Raw genomic sequence first — 16,767 nt, 5'->3', positions numbered from 1 at the left:
TCCGGCGAGGCGGGGCTTCGGGGCCTTTCCCGGGAGTTGTGGGCGGGAGTGGGGGTGGGGGAAAGTATCGGTTAACCCCTGCTTGGCTGGGCTGGCTGGAGCTCCGCGGGCCGGAACCCGCGAGTCGGGGCTCCCCAGCCACACCCCTCGCGGGATTTAAAGGGGTAGGAGGGGCTGGGCCCGGTCGAATCCCGAACCTAGGGAGCGGGCATGAGGCGCTGCCCGTGCCGGGGAAACCTGAGCGAGGCGGAGGCTGGGGCGCTGCCGGGGACAGCCCGCATGGGACTGGCGGCGACGCGAGGGGGGCGGCGGCGGCAGCCGGGGCAGCAACGACCTGGGCCCGGCGCAGGGGGCCCGGCGGGGCGGCCGGAGAGGGGCGGGCCCCGGGCCCGGACCGAGGAGTCCAACCTCCACACCGAGCCCGAGAGGGCCGGCCTCGGGCCTGAGTCGGGGACCGACGGACAGGCTGAGCCTGAAGCAGCTGGCTCCGGGGCGGGGACGGAGCGGCCCAGCCAAAAGACGGAGCCAGGCAGGTCCATCCTCCGGACACATCCAGAAAGGAGCAGCCACTGGTCAGAACTGGAGACAGCCGGTGACTGGACGGAGACTAGGACAGATGGCTTTTGGACTGATCCACACAGGTCTGACCTCCAGTGTCAGCCAGAGAGGGCTAATCTCTGGGCACAGCAAGGGGTTGATGGGCCCTGGGCAGAGCTAGAAATACATGGGTCACAGACGCAGCCAGAGAGGGCCAAGCCCAGGGCTGATAACCTCTGGACCCACCAGAACAGGTCCAGCATCCGGACTCAGCCAGAAGGGGCCTCTCTCTCAACAGAGCCAAATGCTGATGGCTCTCGGAAAGAATTGTACACTGATGGCTCCAGGACACAACCGGATACCAAAGACCCCTGGATAGAGCAGCACATTGATGGCTCCCAGATACAACAGGATACGGAAACAACCTGGAAACAGCTTGACATCGATGGTTTCCCAGCACAACAAGATACTGATGGCTTCTGGCCACAGCCTGGCACTGATGGACCCCAGACACAAGATACTCATGGACCCCAGACAGAGCCTGGGACAGACTGCCTTTTGGGGGAGCCCAACCAAGATGGTTCGTTAGAGGAACCAGAACACGGGGAGTTGGTGACTCATCTGTACTCTCACCAGGAGTGTTGCCCCCTGACCCCTGTGCCCCGCCTCATCATCACTCCTGAAACCCCCGAGCCTGAGGCTCAGCCAGTGGGACCCCCCTCCCAGATTGAAGGGGGCAGTGGAGGCTTCTCCTCTGCCTCCTCTTTCGACGAGTCTGAGGATGACGTGGTGGCCGGGGGTGGAGGTTCCAGCGACCCCGAGGACAGGTCTGGGGTGAGTGGGACCCATCCTGCCCTTGAGCCACATCCCCACAGATCCCGTATCCCCCGCTTCCGCCCCCGCCTTTCCTTTGAGAAGTTCTTTAGAACTCCACCAGCAATTTCATCTCCAGGCACCTCTTCCATCCGACAGCAGGGTTACTAACCCCCTCCAGGCAGCCTCTTGCTAATTCTCTTCATTTCCCCTCACCCACTGCCTCCAGTCCTGGGGTCTAAAATGGATGGCTGCTGGCCAACTTCATGGTACCCAGGAATCCCTGAAATTGTGTGTATACACATGTTTTTGCAGCAAGGGTCTGTGACTTCTGTTGGATCACAGTCTGTGACCCCAAACTCTAAGAACACTAGTTCAGGCAGACAGGAAGGGTGGACTTGCTACCGACTTTTCTAAGTCTGGGGCCTGTAGCTACCTTAAAGGGTCATCAGCCTTCACCACCCCTTAGCTCATTCACTTTTGTAGGGAGTGAGCTCCCAGCTTTTATCAGATTCTCAAAGAGCTGTGTGAAGCCAAAATGCTAAGGGACCCCCAGCCGGGCCAGGGACTCTCCCATTTCCCCATTGCATTGCCCCCCAGCTCCCCAGGGTGCTCCTGCACACTCTTGTTTACATCCTCCACCCTCATCCACAGCTTGGGTGCGGTTCTCTGGGGAATCAGGAAGGCCGTCAGGGCAGGTTCAGGGAGGGAGGGTCAGCGCATAGGCAGGTGTGAGAGCCTCTGGTGGGTCTGCCTGCTGGGTCCTCCCATTGTCCTGGGGCCCCTGGCTGGAATCTGCCCTGAGTCCCCCTCACCCCACATGCTTCCCTTTAGGAACGTGCTCACACATGTGGCCACAGATATAAGAGGTAGACCTGCCCCAGCCTGCCTGTGCCGGAGCCAAGGCGCTGACCCTCTGGGGCTCTCTGCCATTGCTGTTCCCTCTGCCTACTCCCTCATCTCCTTGGCATCTCAGAGCAGCTGAGCTGGAGTGAATGAAGAAACAAAAATAGCAGCTATCACTCGCTCATGCCCAGCCCTGTGCTAAGCTTTCTTTTTTATTTTAATTTTTTCGGCCACACTCCGAGGCATGCAGGATCTTAGCTCCCTGACCAGGGATCGAACCCACGCCCCCTGCATTGGGAGCACAGAGTCCTAACCACTGGACCTCCGGGGAATTCCCTGTGCTAAGCTCTTTGCTTATATTAACTCATCTTAATCTTCACAGCAGCCCTATGAGGTAGATACTATGATCCCCATTTTCATAGACGAAGAAACTGAGGCACAGAGACTCATCCAAGGTCACAGACCTTGGAAGGCACAGAGCTGAGATTCAAACCCTTACTGAATACCAGGCACTTTTCCAAGTGCTGTATGCGTGTTAACTCTTTGAATCCTTATAAAAGCACTATAAGATTGGGATTATTATTATCTGCATTTTACAGAGGGGAAACTAAGGCCTAGAGAAGTGAGGTCACTTGCTTAGAGTTGGCCACATCTGGTCGGAGCTTGGATTCTAACTCAGTGCTGGCTTAGTTGAAAACCCAGTCATTTCCACCCCTGCACTTTGTGGATCTGTCCCTAACTTTCCTTCCTCCCAGGCCTCCCTGTCTCCAGTGTTTCCTCATCCCCTAGAATCTGCCTCCAAAACCCAGCTCTGACTAACTTTTCAATGTTCCTGGCTCCAGAGTCTTCCATGGCTCCCCAGGGCCTGCCTGATAGCGATCAGGAGTTCAGTCCTGTGTTCACAGCTTCCTGTCTCCAGGCTCCTTTCTACGTTCAGCTTCCCTTTTCCCGTCCTGATCCCTTCTGCTGCTGCAAGGGAGCCGAAGTACACACTGTTCCCTGAACATGTTGCAGCCATCCTGCCTCCGCTCATTGCTCAAGCTGTTCCCACCACCCAGAATACCCCTCGCTTCCTTCTTGCTTCATTTTGAAATCCCATCTGACCTTAAAGGCCCAGCTACTTTCTCCCCCCTCCCCCACCTTCCTTCCTTCTCACATCCATCCTGTCCTCCTAATCAGACAACAGACAGTCCCAGGGTCCCTAATTTGTGTTTGGCCCCATGTTGGCTTTGCTGGGAACACAGTAGTGACCCAGACACTGCCCGCATGGAGCTCCCAGGCCGGTGGAGGAGACAGACCCGTCACCAGGCAGTGACAGCTCAGAGTGCTCAGGGCTGGGATGGGGGAAGCCCAGAGGGTTGTGGGAATCTAGAGAAGGTGACTGGCCAGACCTGGGGTATCAGAGAGGGCTTCTTGGAGGAGGAGGAGATGTGAGCTGAGGCCATGATGAAGCCATCTGAGAAAGCCCAGATTAACCATCAGATCTAAGAAAAAAGAGAAGATACTGAACCTGCTTATGATAAAAAAAAAAAAAAAAAAAAAGACATTTAATCAACCTCCTTCAACCCAAGCTACATTTTTGGAGCACCTATTGTGTGTCAGGCCATGGCTGGGGACACAGTTGTAACCATGACAACCCCAGTCCCTGCCCTCAAGACTTGTAATCTAGCAGGGCTGTAATGGATAAGCCCAGGGCAGTGGAGTCAGACCAGAGGTAGAACCCCAGCACTATGCTGTGTGATTTAGGCAGGTGACTTCACCCGTCTGAGTCTCTGTTTCCGCCTCTGTAACACAGTCAGCAGTCTTCCTGGGGTTGTGTTTTTAGGATTAAGTAGGTTATGGCACACTGAGCCTTTGTCATTGTGCCTGGAATGTTCCAGGTGCTTAGTAAACAGGAACCTTTATTCATCACCTCCTCTTCACGGCTGGCAGCTGGACAGGGGAGGGAATAGCCCTTCCTGAATCCTTCAGTCCAACCCCTGCCTGTGTTTGACCTTCCCACCATCCATTAGATGTCTGCTAGGTAGCTGGGCTCTGGGGGATAGGAGAGAACATGGCCTTGACCCCGGGGTGGGGGGAGATGAGCCACATAGCTTTTTTCTCTGGAGAGGACTCATTCTCCCAATCCTTGCTAAGGGCCGGCTGTGTGCTTGGAGCAGAGAAGATCTTCATGTGTGTGCGCGTGTGCACACGTGCGTGTGCGTGCATATGCAAATGCAATGAATCAGGCAGTAACCAGGTCTCAAGAAGCTCTTGCTTGAGTCCACATGATACAACTAAATCCTTGTTTTCTGTTTGCTTCTCTGGTTTTTTGTTGCTCTCTCTCTGTCTTTCTCTGCATCTATGTTTCTTTTTCTTTCTCTGTCATTACTTTGTGTCTTCCATTCTGTCTTTCTATATTTCTTTCTCTTCTAGTAACTCTGTGCCTATCTCTGTGTCAGTTGGAAGAGGTCAGGGTTTGCTATAGTGACAGACAGACCCCAAACTCAGTGACCTGGAACAACAAAGGATTTCTTTTTCTTTTTGGCCCCGAGGCTTGCAGGATCTTAGTTCCCCAACGAGGGATTGAACCGAGGCACTTGGCAGTGAAAGCACGGAGTCCTAACCACTGGACCACTAGGGAATTCCCAACAAAGGATTATTTTCGTTCCTACTGCACACTGACTGTGGGTCAGTGGTGGCTGAGGCGGCCCTGCTCCATGTTGTCTTCTCTCAGCCTCTGTTTGTCTTCCTACAGTCCCCCACCCCTTTCTACACTAGGGAAAAGTACATGGAGAGTCACTCGTTGGCTTTAAGGCTTCCACCCAAAAGTGACACTTCTGCTCACATTTCATTGGCCAAAGCTGAGTTCAAGAGGGCGGGGATATCCCTGGTAGGGGGACAGGCTGGAGCTATTTGGTAAGCAGCTGTCATGACTGCTGCAGTCTCCATCTTTGTCCCTGTCTGTCTTTGTCATCACTTTGTCATCTGTCTCTGTTTCTGTCTCTCTCTGTGGTTCGGCCTCCATTCATCAACTCCTGCCTTTATCATTTTCCCTGGAACCACCTTCTTGATGTATATATGTTGGGGGACGATTTGGGAGTTGCTGGTGACTGCAACACAACCTAGCCTATCTCTGCTCCTTCAAGAAGGACAGAGAGACACAGATACAAAGTGATGACACCGAGACAAATGGACAGAGACTCTTCTCTGCCTTTGCTGAGGCCCCTGGGGAGTTTGTGATTGCACAAGTCAGTGAGCTTTGCTCACCGCAACCAGCTTGGGCCCAGGGATCCCAGGAAGCCCCCCTAAGGACCCCCGGTCCACCTTGGTTCCCTCTCATGGCAGCAGCGCCATCCCCCTCCATCCCCGGCCTTAGCCCTGACCCCACCCTTTCTGCCCCACACAGAACAAACCGTGGAAGAAGCTGAAGACAGTGCTGAAGTATTCGCCCTTCATGGTCTCCTTCCGAAAACACTACCCTTGGGTCCAGCTGTCTGGACACTCCGGTGAGCGCGGGGGGGAGAAGGGCGGGTGGGGGACAGGCAGGGCTGGGCAGAGACGCCTGGGTGGGGAAGGAGCTGCCGTTTGTACTTTAGTTCCCCCATCTGTAAAATGGGCTTGGTGACAGTCTCCAGCTCATGGGGCTTTTATGGAAAGTGCTTAGGCCCGGGCTGGGCCATTCATACATCAGGATGGAGGGCTGTTTCCTGTTATCCCGGTGGCAGGGGGCAAATCTTCGACCATGGGGACAGATGGGCCTGGGCTCAAATCCGAGTTCTGCTCTCTATTTGTGGACAACCCTGGGTAAATTACTCTCCCTCACTGGGGCTCAGTGTCCTCATCTGTAGTGTGAGATAATCGTCCCTCCCTTGCAGGGTAAACTAAAGGGTTAAAATCAAAATGTATATTGAGGGCTTCCCTGGTGGTGCAGTGGTTGAGAGTCCGCCTGCCGATGCAGGGGACACGGGTTCGTGCCCCGTTCCGGGAAGATCCCACATGCCGCGGAGCGGCTGGGCCCGTGAGCCATGACCGCTGAGCCTGCGCGTCCAGAGCCTGTGTTCCGCAACGAGAGAGGCCACAACAGGGAGAGGCCCGCGTACCGCAATGTATATTGAGATTGAGAGACAGACCCCTCATAAATGGCAATTACCAGTCCCTGTCCTCACCCTGTGGCCAGAGCAGAGTAGGCCGCCAATAAACAACAACTATAATGTTTTTTCCCCAGGACCTAGCACAATCTCTTTAGCACATAATAGCACAAGGCCTAGAATCTAGCATTTTTGGTAAAGGGCTAGATAATAGCTATAAACTACTCAACTCCGTTGTTGCAGCACAAAAGCCACCATAGTTAATATATAAATTTGTGAGTGTGTCTGTGTTCCAGTAAGCTTTTTTTTACAAAAACAGGCTGTGGGCTGGACTAGACCAACTGTACCCACCAGCAAAGGGAGGCAGGAAGGGAACTTATCTGCCTGTTCATCCTTAGAACTGAGTCAGAGAAAGGCAAGGCCCCCCTAAAACTGTAAACACAGGCCTGCCATCTGTATGTATCCTAGTTACTATCGCTGAGTTTAAAAAATACCAAAAATGAAAAACTCAAAACTTAGTGGTGGTTTAAAAAAACAAACAAACAACTTAGTGGAATAAAACAACCATTTGATTACACTCATAAGTTTTGGGTCAGGAATTCAGACAGAGCATGGCAGGGCTGACTTGTTGCTGCGCCGTGATGTCTGGGAATTCAGCTAGAACAACTCGAAGGCTGCAAGCTGGAGACCTTTGGAGGTTCATTCATTCACACACCTGTTAGTTGATGCTGGTTGTTGGCTGGTTCTCAGTTGGGGCTGCCGGCTGGAAAGCCTATATGTGACTTCTATGTGTAGCTGCTTGGGCTTCCTCACAGTATGGTAGCCTCAGAATAATCAGATTTCTTACATGGTAGCTCAGGACTTGAAAGGCAAGTGTCTCTGCCAACAAAGTGGAAGCTGCATCCCCTTTTATGACTTAGATCTGAAGTCACAGTGTTGCTTCTGCCATAAGCCCTCTCAGATTCAAGAGGAAAAGAATTAGATTCCACTTCTTGATGGGAGTGGCAAAATTCTAGAAGAGCATGTGGGACATGAGCTACTGTTGCAGCCATCTTTGGAAAATATAATCTGAAAATACTATCTGCCTCAATAAGAATTTGTAATTCTGATCTACTTTATCTGCATGGCCCACAAAATGCCAGATTTGTAAATTAACAAGGCCCTGATTGTTAGCACTCTGGGACTCCAGGCAGAAGCAAATGCAGATCTGCTTGGGAGAGTCATGCTCTTGACTCAGATCTCACAAAAATTCCCATTGCTGATCAAGAGCTCATAATCCAAAATTACAAAACAAATGAGGACACAGTGTGCTGTGAACAGGCCTCTGTTTAAACAAAATGCAGAACTAGGTCCTTCTTTCACCACCTCTGGCCAAGATTTGGGAATTGCTGGTAGGGAGAGAAGGTATTGCGGAAGGGTCAGGCAAGATGATGGTGGGCAGGACCTGATACCTACAGGAGGTGGGGGAATTCTCTTGCTCATTCAGTATTATTTTTTTTTTTTTGTGGTACGCGGGCCTCTCACTGTTGTGGCCTCTCCCATTGTGGAGCACAGGCTCCAGACGTGCAGGCCCAGCGTCCATAGCTCACGGGCCCAGCTGCTCGGTGGCACGTGGGATCCTCCCGGACCGGGGCATGAACCCGCGTTCCCTGCATCGGCAGGCGGACTCTCAACCACTGCGCCACCAGGGAAGCCCTTGCTCATTCAGTTTTTGACCCTCTCATTGACTGCTGCTCATAGGGAACTTCCAGGCAGGAGAGGATGGTTGGATTCTAAAGCGTTTCTGTCAGTATGAGCAGCGCAGCCTGGAGCAGCTGATGCGCGACCCCCTGCGACCTTTCGTGCCAGCCTACTATGGCATGGTGCAGCAGGATGGCCAGGCCTTCAACCAGATGGAAGATCTCCTGGCAGACTTTGAGAACCCCTCCATCATGGACTGCAAGATGGGCAGCAGGTAGGTTCAGGGGCAGCCATGGGGCAGAGGTGAAGGGTCAGGGGGACATTTTTGAAGATAGCGCCAAGCCAGTCTTCAGCATCCTTTCCTGCCATCCGTGTATGAGAGTTCTGTTCTATCTTCTCATCAACACTTTGTATTACCTGTTTTATTACTTTTAACTATTCTGGTGAATAGTTATGGTTTTAATTTCGATTTCTCTGATGACCAAACAACTTGAGCATTGATTGGCCATTTGGATATCCTCTTTTGAAAAGTGCCCATTTTTCTACTGGTCTCTCTTTTTCTTTTTATTATAAAGATGTATAATTCTTTATATATTCTGGATACAAGTCCTTTGCTGGAGATACACACACACACACACACACACACACACACACACACTCCAACTCTCCCATTTCACTCTCTTAACGTCTTTTGATAAACAGAAGTTTTTTTTTTTAATTAATTATTTAGTTAGTTTTGGCTGCGTTGGGTCTTTGTTGCTGCACGTGGGCTTTCTCTAGTTGCAGCGAGCTGGGGCTACTCTTTGTTGCGGTTGCAGTGCACGGACCTCTCCTTGCAGTGGCTTCTTTTGCTGCGGAGCACGGGCTCTAGGTATGCGGGCTTCAGTAGTTGTGGCTCGCAGGCTCTAGAGCGCAGGCTCAGTAGCTGTGGTGCACGGGATTAGTTGCTCCACGGCATGTGGGATCCTCCTGGACCAGGGATTGAACCCGTGTCCCCTGCACCGGCAGGCAGATTCTTAACCACTGCACCACCAAGGAAGTCCCGAGAAGGACTTTTAATTTAGTACAGGTTGTCAATTTTTTTCATTATGGTTAGTAGCTTTGTGTTTAAGAAATCTGCCTACTGTAAGGTCACAAAGATCTTCTCCTATGTTTTCTTCTACAAGCTTTGTTTTAATTATCACATTTAGATCTGCAATCCACCTAGATTTAATTTTTGTATATGGTCTGAGGCAGGGATCGAGGTTCATTCCCCTCTCCCCACCGCCATATGGATATCCTATTGACCTAGCACCATTTATTGAAAAGACTGCCCTTTCCCCACTGAATTGTGGTGCCTTCTTTTTCATAAATTGGGTGAACGTACGTGTGTGTCTGTTTGTGGACTCTGTTCTGGTCCATTGATCTATTTGTCTATTCTTGTGCCACACTGTAGTTTTGTAACATGCCTTGATATCAGAGAGTGTAAGTCCTCCAGCTTTGTTCTTCGTAATTTCCCTTGTTATATCCTCTGTGTCCCAGGACCTACCTGGAGGAGGAGCTGGTGAAGGCGCGAGAACGGCCCCGGCCCCGGAAGGACATGTATGAGAAGATGGTGGCTGTGGACCCTGGGGCCCCCACCCCCGAGGAACATGCCCAGGGTGCAGTCACCAAGCCCCGCTACATGCAGTGGAGGGAGACCGTGAGCTCGACCTCCACCCTGGGTTTCCGGATCGAGGGCATCAAGGTGAGGGCCAGGAGCTGCTAGCCTGTTTGTAGAGGGCTAAGAGCTAGATCTGAGGCAGGGCTTCCCAAGGAACCAGGGTGTCAGAGAAAGCAGGAAAGAAGCAAGATCTGGCGAGAGAGCAGGAGACTGCAGAGGATGGAAAGATGCACTAGGAGGGTTCCTGCTTCCCTCTTACCCCTGTGTCTATCACAGACCAAGTTTTGTTCACCCATCTGTCTGAAGGTCTCTTGATTCCATCTTCTTTCCCCTCCCCAAGACCAAGACCCTGTCCTAGTCCAGCCACATCTTCTCCTGACTCAGCTTCCCTGGCCTCCCAGATGCTGGTCTCACCTTCTCTGATCCATCATCCAACACGGCAGCTGGAGGGGCTTTTTCCTCCTTATGGAGAAAAATGTTCTCTTTTCTTCTTTATTTCTTTTTTCAAAAGCTGTTTATTTTATTTATTTATTTTTGGCTGTATTGGGTCTTCGTTGCTGTGCGCGGGCTTTCTCTAGTTGCGGAGAGCGGGGGCTACTTTTCGTTGCGGTATGCGGGATTCTCATTACAGTGGTTTCTCTTGTTGCGGAGCATGGGCTCTAGAACACAGGCTCAGTAGTTGTGGCTTATGGGCTCTAGAGCACAGGCTCAGTAGTTGTGGCGCACGGGCTTAGTTGCTCTGCAGCATGTGGGATCTTCCCGGACCAGGGCTTGAACCCATGTACCCTGCATTGGCAGGCGGATTCTTAACCACTGTGCCACTAGGGTAGCCCCTTTCTTTCTTTTTTTTGTAAATTAAATCTAATCGTTTGAATAGCTATTCACACAGCTCGAAAGTCAAAATAATATTATAAAAGGGTATATAGGAGAAATCTCTCTCCCAACCCTGTTGCCGTCCTTCCCATTCTGTCCCTCTACCACCCCCTCCTCGTGGGGAACCACTTTATCAGTTTCTTATATTTCTTCCTGTATATACAAACAAATGCAGTTGTATATACTACCTTTTCCTCCCATTTTTTAATTTATTTATTTGGCTGTGCTGGGTCTTAGTTGCAGTATGCAGGATCTTTTTAGTTGCGGCATGTGAACTCCTAGTTGTGGCATGTGGGGTCTAGTTCCCTGACCAGGGATTGAATCCGGGCCCCCTGCATTGGGAGTGTGGAGTCTTAGCCACTGGACCACGGGGGAAGTCCCTCCTCCCTTTTTCGTTTTTACAAAAGGTGGCATAGTCCTGGAGAGTTTCCCATATCATTTCGTAGAGAGATAGGAGATCCTCTTCCTCCCTCCCTCCCTCCCTTCCTTCCTATTCCTTCTATAATAGCTCTTTGTGGATGTGCCACAGTCCCCTATAGATGGCACAGTGAAGCACTTTCATTTCTTTGAAAGGGTCCTGTTCTCTCCTGCCACAGGCCCTCTGCACGTGCTGTTTCCTGTGCCAGGAGTACTTTTCCCCTGTTCCCCTGGTTGACTGACTCCTAGTCATTTTCCTGACTCCTTCCAAATTTCACTTCCTCTGGGAAGCCCTCTTTGAGTTCCATCCGACTAGTTCAGGGTCTTTACCTCCTTATAACTCCCTATACTCCATTATTCTTATCTCCCTTTGTGATGATCTTATTCAGTATTTGCATCCCTCATCTGTGCTGTTACCTGTGCTGTTACCTCCATGTTACCATTGCCCACAGGGCACCTGGCACAGCATGGCAGAATGACTCAGGGGGCTCTCTGTGCCCCTCGCAGACAAAAAATAACATTAGTCCCTTCTACTGAGTGCTTACTTACTATGTGCCAGGCACTGTGCAGTGTATCCTACACACTCAATCTCTCCTCCTCCTTATACCAGCTTTAGGAGGTAGATACTAACACAATTCTCATTTTCCAGATGAGGAACTCAAGGCTGAGGCAGGTGAAGTGACTTGCTTAATGCCACCTAGCTAGGAATTAGCAGAGCCATGATTCAAAGCCAGATCCACCCAGCTCCAAAGCCCACCTGGCTAGATTGGCTCAACCAGGGGGTTCAAGGTTAGACTTGAAGGACTGGTTGCTCAGGAGTATGACTTGGGGCTAGGCAGGTGGGCTAGCTTCCCCTGAACAGCAAGTGAGCCTGGAGGTGGGTAGGTGGCCCCTGGAAGTGCCTGAGGCCGCTTGGTGTTGGGCGTGAGAAGGAAAAGGTATGACACCCCTCATCCTGTAGAAAGCCGATGGGACCTGCAACACTAACTTCAAGAAGATGCGGAAACTGGAGGAGGTGACAAAGATGTTGGAGGACTTTGTGGATGGGAACCGCGCAATCCTGGTGAGCGGGACACATATGCCCCCAAATTTAGCAGCTTAGGACCACCACCATCATTGTTCCTCCCACGTCAACAGTCTCTTGCCTTGGGCCGAGGTTGGCTGACACTGGCTGGCATTGCTCACCATCACGCCAGCTGATGGGAGGGCCCTGCTCTCATGTCTGGTGGCTGCCTTACTGTCTCGGCTCCTGGCTCAATCCAGCAGACCAGCCTGGGCTTGTTCTCACGGTGGAAGCAGCGGGCCAAGAAAACAAGTGAAAAAGCAAAGCCTATCGGTGGCTAGGCTCAGAATGGCCACCATCATTCTCGCCATGTTCTATTGGCCAAAGCAAGTCATAAGACCAAGACTAGATTACAAGGGAAAGACTCCACCTCTTGGTGGGAGGAGCTGCTAGGAATTGTGGGTATTCATGTAATCTACCAACCACACTCTTTTTTTTTTTTTAATTTTTATTTATTGTGTTCATTTATTTATTTTTGGACGCATTGGCTCTCCGTTGCTGCACATGGGCTTTCTCTAGTTGCAGCGAGCAGGGGCTACTCTGTTGCGGTGTGCGGGCTTCTCATTGCGGTGGCTTCACTTGTGGTGGAGCACAGGCTCTAGGAACGTGGGCTTCAGTAGTTGTGGCACATGGGCTCAGTAGTTGTGGCTCACAGGCTCAGTAGTTGTGGTGCACGGGCTTAGTTGCTCCGTGGCATGTGGGATCTTCCCGGACCAGGGCTCGAACCCGTGTCGCCTGCATTGGCAGGCGGATTCTTAACCACTGCACCACCAGGGAAGTCCCCAACCACAGTCTTGTCTGTGCCACCCTGATGCATCCAACCCCTGCCCCCCCCACCTCCCATTTCCCCATGGCCCCCTTTACCCCATTCTGGCTGGGATATGCCTACTCCTTTGGGGGTATGGGATGAGGTCAGATCTCAAGGTGGGTAAGGACCCACAAAGTCCATAAGCTAACCAAGAAATCCTCCCTCTCATGCACAGAAAAAGTACGTGGCACGCCTAGAGGAACTCCGTGAAGCTCTGGAGAACTCCCCCTTCTTCAAGACCCACGAGGTGCGAGCCCCGGCCGCCGTGGGAACAGAGGGCCCTGTGTGAGGGGGAGTGTCGGGGTCCAGGTGGTACTCGGCAGAAACCACCAACAGGGTCACAGGCCAAAGCTATAAAAGGAAGCCCCGAGTTTTGGGGTTTGCTTCTTTAGGGTAGGCAGCACGAGGGATTGCAGGGAGGTGGGACAGTTAGGAGCATGGACCCCAGCCAGGTGGCCTTGGGATGAGGCTGGCTCTGCCGCGTGACCCTGGGCATATGACCTACCCTCTCAGGCCTCAGTTTCCTCCTGCCGTGGGGAGGAACAATAGTACCTTCCTTACAGAGCTGCTGAGGTGGGAGATGAGCAAATGCAGAGCGCCGTGAGGAGCACAGAGGGGCTCTCGACTCCTGGCTCTTGTGGTTATTTTATACCCGTGATTATTTACAGTTCTTGTTACCTGCCTTCCTCCTCTGGTGGCTGTCCCCACTCCCCTTTCCTCTCTCTCCGTTCCGCAGCCTGTGTCTCTTTGGAAACATTCATCTCTCTGAGGCTGTCTCAGAAAGTCTGTGGTGACGTCACTGTGTCTATCTCCAAGTTCTTCCACCTCCCCGCTCAAGCCCCTCTCTCCTCTTTTTCCTGATATCACTGACTTCTGAAAGAGCACCGATCTGGGCGTCAGGCCAGCCTGTGTTCGAATCCCAGCCACCTGAGCCTGGGCAGCAGCTCCGCAGGCCTGTCTCCTGACCTGTAGGACAGGGTAACGGTAGCACCTGCCGCCTGGGTGTAACGAAGGTTAAGTGGGTTAATATAGTTAAAGCCCAGCCCATAAGAACCCTGCAGTATGTGCCAGCTTTTATGGTCACGCTTGTTATCACCAAACATCACCCTCATCACCCTTGTTACTGCCTTTGAGCTTTACACGCAAGTCACAAAGAAGAGGCCTGGGGACCCCACCTCTTATGTCCTCAGGTTTGGTTTCACCTGCCCGGTGACTAAACATTTAAAAAAATTAGTTGCCAACATTGAAAACTGATAAAGATGTAGAGTTCACACCAAAATCGGGATTTCCAGTTTCCCTTGGCACCACGAGAGACACGGTAACCCTGGGCCGCTCGCCACATGCCAACAGCCATCCAGAGCTGGGCAGCGTCTGCCTCTTCCGACAGCCGCCTGCTCGCCTGCCCAGTCATCCGGGTTCTCTGGGAGCACTGGTGTCTGAAACCCGACTAGAAAAAGGGAGAGGCTTGCAAACCTGGCGTTAGATGAAGGGAAGGAATGTATTTCTAACTAAAAAAGAAAAAACAACCCAGTGTCTCTGGACGGCTGTGTGGCCAGCTCCACGAGGCAGCTTGTGAGCTGTGGAACGTGGAATGCTGCAGTGACCCCAGGAGGTGGGGCAGTTACCATCACCCCCATTCTACAGATGAGGAAACTGAGCTGGACAAAGGAAGCCACTTGCCTGGCGTCACCAGCAGCAGTCCGCTGGGGCTGAGTGGTTGCTGCCCCTTCCCGCGGGGAGGCATTATCCACTCCCTCAGTCCCCGCCAGACCCCTCTGACGGCTTCAGCATCCTGCGGGCATTTGAGCTTGTACCCCAGCTTGACAAAGGATAACAGTTAACACTGTTTTGGTTTGTTTATACGGGCAACTCTTCTAAGAGCTTTCTGTGGATTAATTCACACATATAATATGCACAGCAACCTTTGAGGTAAATGGTACTCTTATTCCGTTATTCCCACTTTGTACATGAGGACACAGAGATAAGGAGAAGTTAAGTCCCCTGCCCAAGGCCACACAGCCGTAAGTGGCAGAGCTAGGGTTTGAACCCAGGCGGCCTGGCTCCAAAGTTCATGCCGTCAGCCACCCTGCCCAGCAGTCTGTGGGGCCGGGGCCTTGGCCAGTGCCTGCCCCTCCCTCTAACCTCCTGCCTCTCCCTCTGCAGGTGGTAGGCAGCTCCCTCCTCTTTGTGCATGACCACACCGGCCTGGCCAAGGTCTGGATGATCGACTTTGGCAAGACAGTGGCCCTGCCTGACCACCAGACGCTCAGCCACCGGCTGCCCTGGGCCGAGGGCAACCGCGAGGACGGCTACCTCTGGGGCCTGGACAACGTGATTCACCTCCTCCAGGGCCTGGCCCATAGCTGACCTGCTTGCTCACCATCACGTTTATTTATTGGATGGTGCCCATGTGGCCGGAGGGGCCCCGAGATGCATGGGGGCCTGAAGCCCAGGGATGGGAAAAGTTGCACTGCACACCACGCAGGACCAGTGCAGAAGATGCAGAGGGCCTTGGCGATCAGGTGGCACCGCACCCTCGGGGGCGGGGAGGTTGTTAAGAGCCCGAGAGGTGCGTGCCTGGCTGGGTCCTGCGGTGAGTCAGAACCAGACTGGGTCCCCTGACCAGCCAGGAAGGCTTCTGAGGGGCTGCAGAGGCCACAACTAAACCACACGCCCTGAGAGAACACAGTGCATGTACTGCAGGGCACGAGCGTGACCTCAGGCCTGTCACCACATGGATGACTGTAACCTCGGCCTCCTCGTCAGCCCCTCCCTCTACGAGCTGGCCCCTCGCAGGCCCGAGAACCAGACCTCATTTGTGAGCAAATGTAGCAGCCCTTGGTTGGCCTGCCCGGGGGAGTTATAGCCCAGTCTCATCATCTGGGGTCCCTCCAAGTGCTGACAGAGGCTTTGAGGGTGTGGCACCCTGGGACTGGCTTGAGAGCTGCCACCGCTGGGCAGGGCCCAGTTCACCCTGTCCTACCCGCCCTTGGCCCCATGGGCTCCTGCCCTGCTCCTGGGAGAACTCTGCTGACCCCCCTGCAGGCTGAAACCACAGCCATGTCCCATGCCAGCACTGTGACCAGCACAACCTTGTTCCTCAGGCCTCAGCCTCAGGACGTCCTCCTTCTGCCCTTTACCCTTTTCTGTCTCCTCCCTCCTAGCGGACTGTGGCAGCAGGAAGGGCATTCAGAAGGAAAAGGGAAAAGCAGGCTTGGGAACCAGCTGCCTTCCTCGGGAGGGCCCCCATCCCTGGCCTCTGCTGTGAAGAGGCCCCGCTTGGGCCTGTGGTGCAGGGTAGGTGGGCCTGCAGCCTGGTCCAAACCAAAGACCCCAGCACTCTGAGGTGTGGGTGGTGCCCCTCTGTCCTCCTCCTGCTCCTAACTTTGGGTTCCTGGCCTACAAGGCTGGGCTTGGGGAGGACAGGTGCCCCCCCTCTCCCTTAGCCAAAGCTCTAACGTGGTCTTCCGGCTGACGTGTGCTCCTTTTCTACTGACCATCTTTATACTTATTTATATGAGAGGTAGTTGTTAAGAGGGGGCAGCGCTGGGGAACAGGAGGCAAAACTGCTTCACTGCCTTCCCATGACGACACCCCAATAAACAGCACATTTACAGTCACCTTTGTCTTTTGCATCTGGGGTCTGTGGGCTCAAAGCTCGTAATTGGAGCAGTAGCGCTGGGTGGGGTGATGGGATAGTGATGGTCCGGTGTAGAGGCAGGCTCAGAGTGGGCGGGTTCATTCATCCGCTTCACCGAGTTGCTACTCTTGTGCCTGGCTGTGTGCAGGGGACACAGGAGTGACCAAGACAACTCCAAGCCCTGTCCTCCAGGGCTCCCAGGACAGTGCACCAGATATAGTGCCACCCAGGGTGTCAGGGCTGGGGTGGGTAAGAAACACTACACTGTAGTTTCTAATAAAACCCTTTGTTGGGCATGGGGGACACAGCAGTGACCAAGACAGATCTGTTCCTCCCCTTTCGGAATGGATGCAATAGGTATTCCTTAAATGCTCTCTC

The 16,767-nt window shown here is 52.9% G+C and overlaps 1 protein-coding gene across 1 annotated transcript; it reads left to right on the top strand.

Annotated features, from left to right (window-relative positions):
* Positions 1-65: 65 nt before the first annotated feature.
* Positions 66-16,521, top strand: ITPKC (inositol-trisphosphate 3-kinase C). Its single transcript, XM_030874188.3, has 7 exons — positions 66-1,371; positions 5,585-5,684; positions 8,007-8,220; positions 9,468-9,672; positions 11,840-11,941; positions 12,925-12,996; positions 14,913-16,521. Exons 1-7 carry the CDS (start codon positions 211-213, stop codon positions 15,114-15,116), a joined length of 2,058 nt encoding a protein of 685 aa, XP_030730048.1. The 5' UTR covers positions 66-210; the 3' UTR covers positions 15,117-16,521.
* The last annotated feature ends 246 nt before the right edge of the window (positions 16,522-16,767 follow it).

The sequence above is a fragment of the Globicephala melas genome, chromosome 19, assembly GCF_963455315.2.
Source record: "Globicephala melas chromosome 19, mGloMel1.2, whole genome shotgun sequence".
Taxonomy (NCBI): Eukaryota; Metazoa; Chordata; class Mammalia; order Artiodactyla; family Delphinidae; genus Globicephala; species Globicephala melas.
This window is presented reverse-complemented; position numbering and strand designations above follow the sequence as displayed.

Excerpts from the sequence above, each read along its gene's own strand:
- ITPKC (XM_030874188.3), top strand. The coding sequence starts at position 211 with ATGAGGCGCTGCCCGTGCCGGGGAAACCTGAGCGAGGCGGAGGCTGGG. Across the intron at positions 5,685-8,006 it reads CCAGCTGTCTGGACACTCCG|GGAACTTCCAGGCAGGAGAG; the intron begins GTGAGCGCGGGG and ends TGCTGCTCATAG. Across the intron at positions 9,673-11,839 it reads TCCGGATCGAGGGCATCAAG|AAAGCCGATGGGACCTGCAA; the intron begins GTGAGGGCCAGG and ends CTCATCCTGTAG.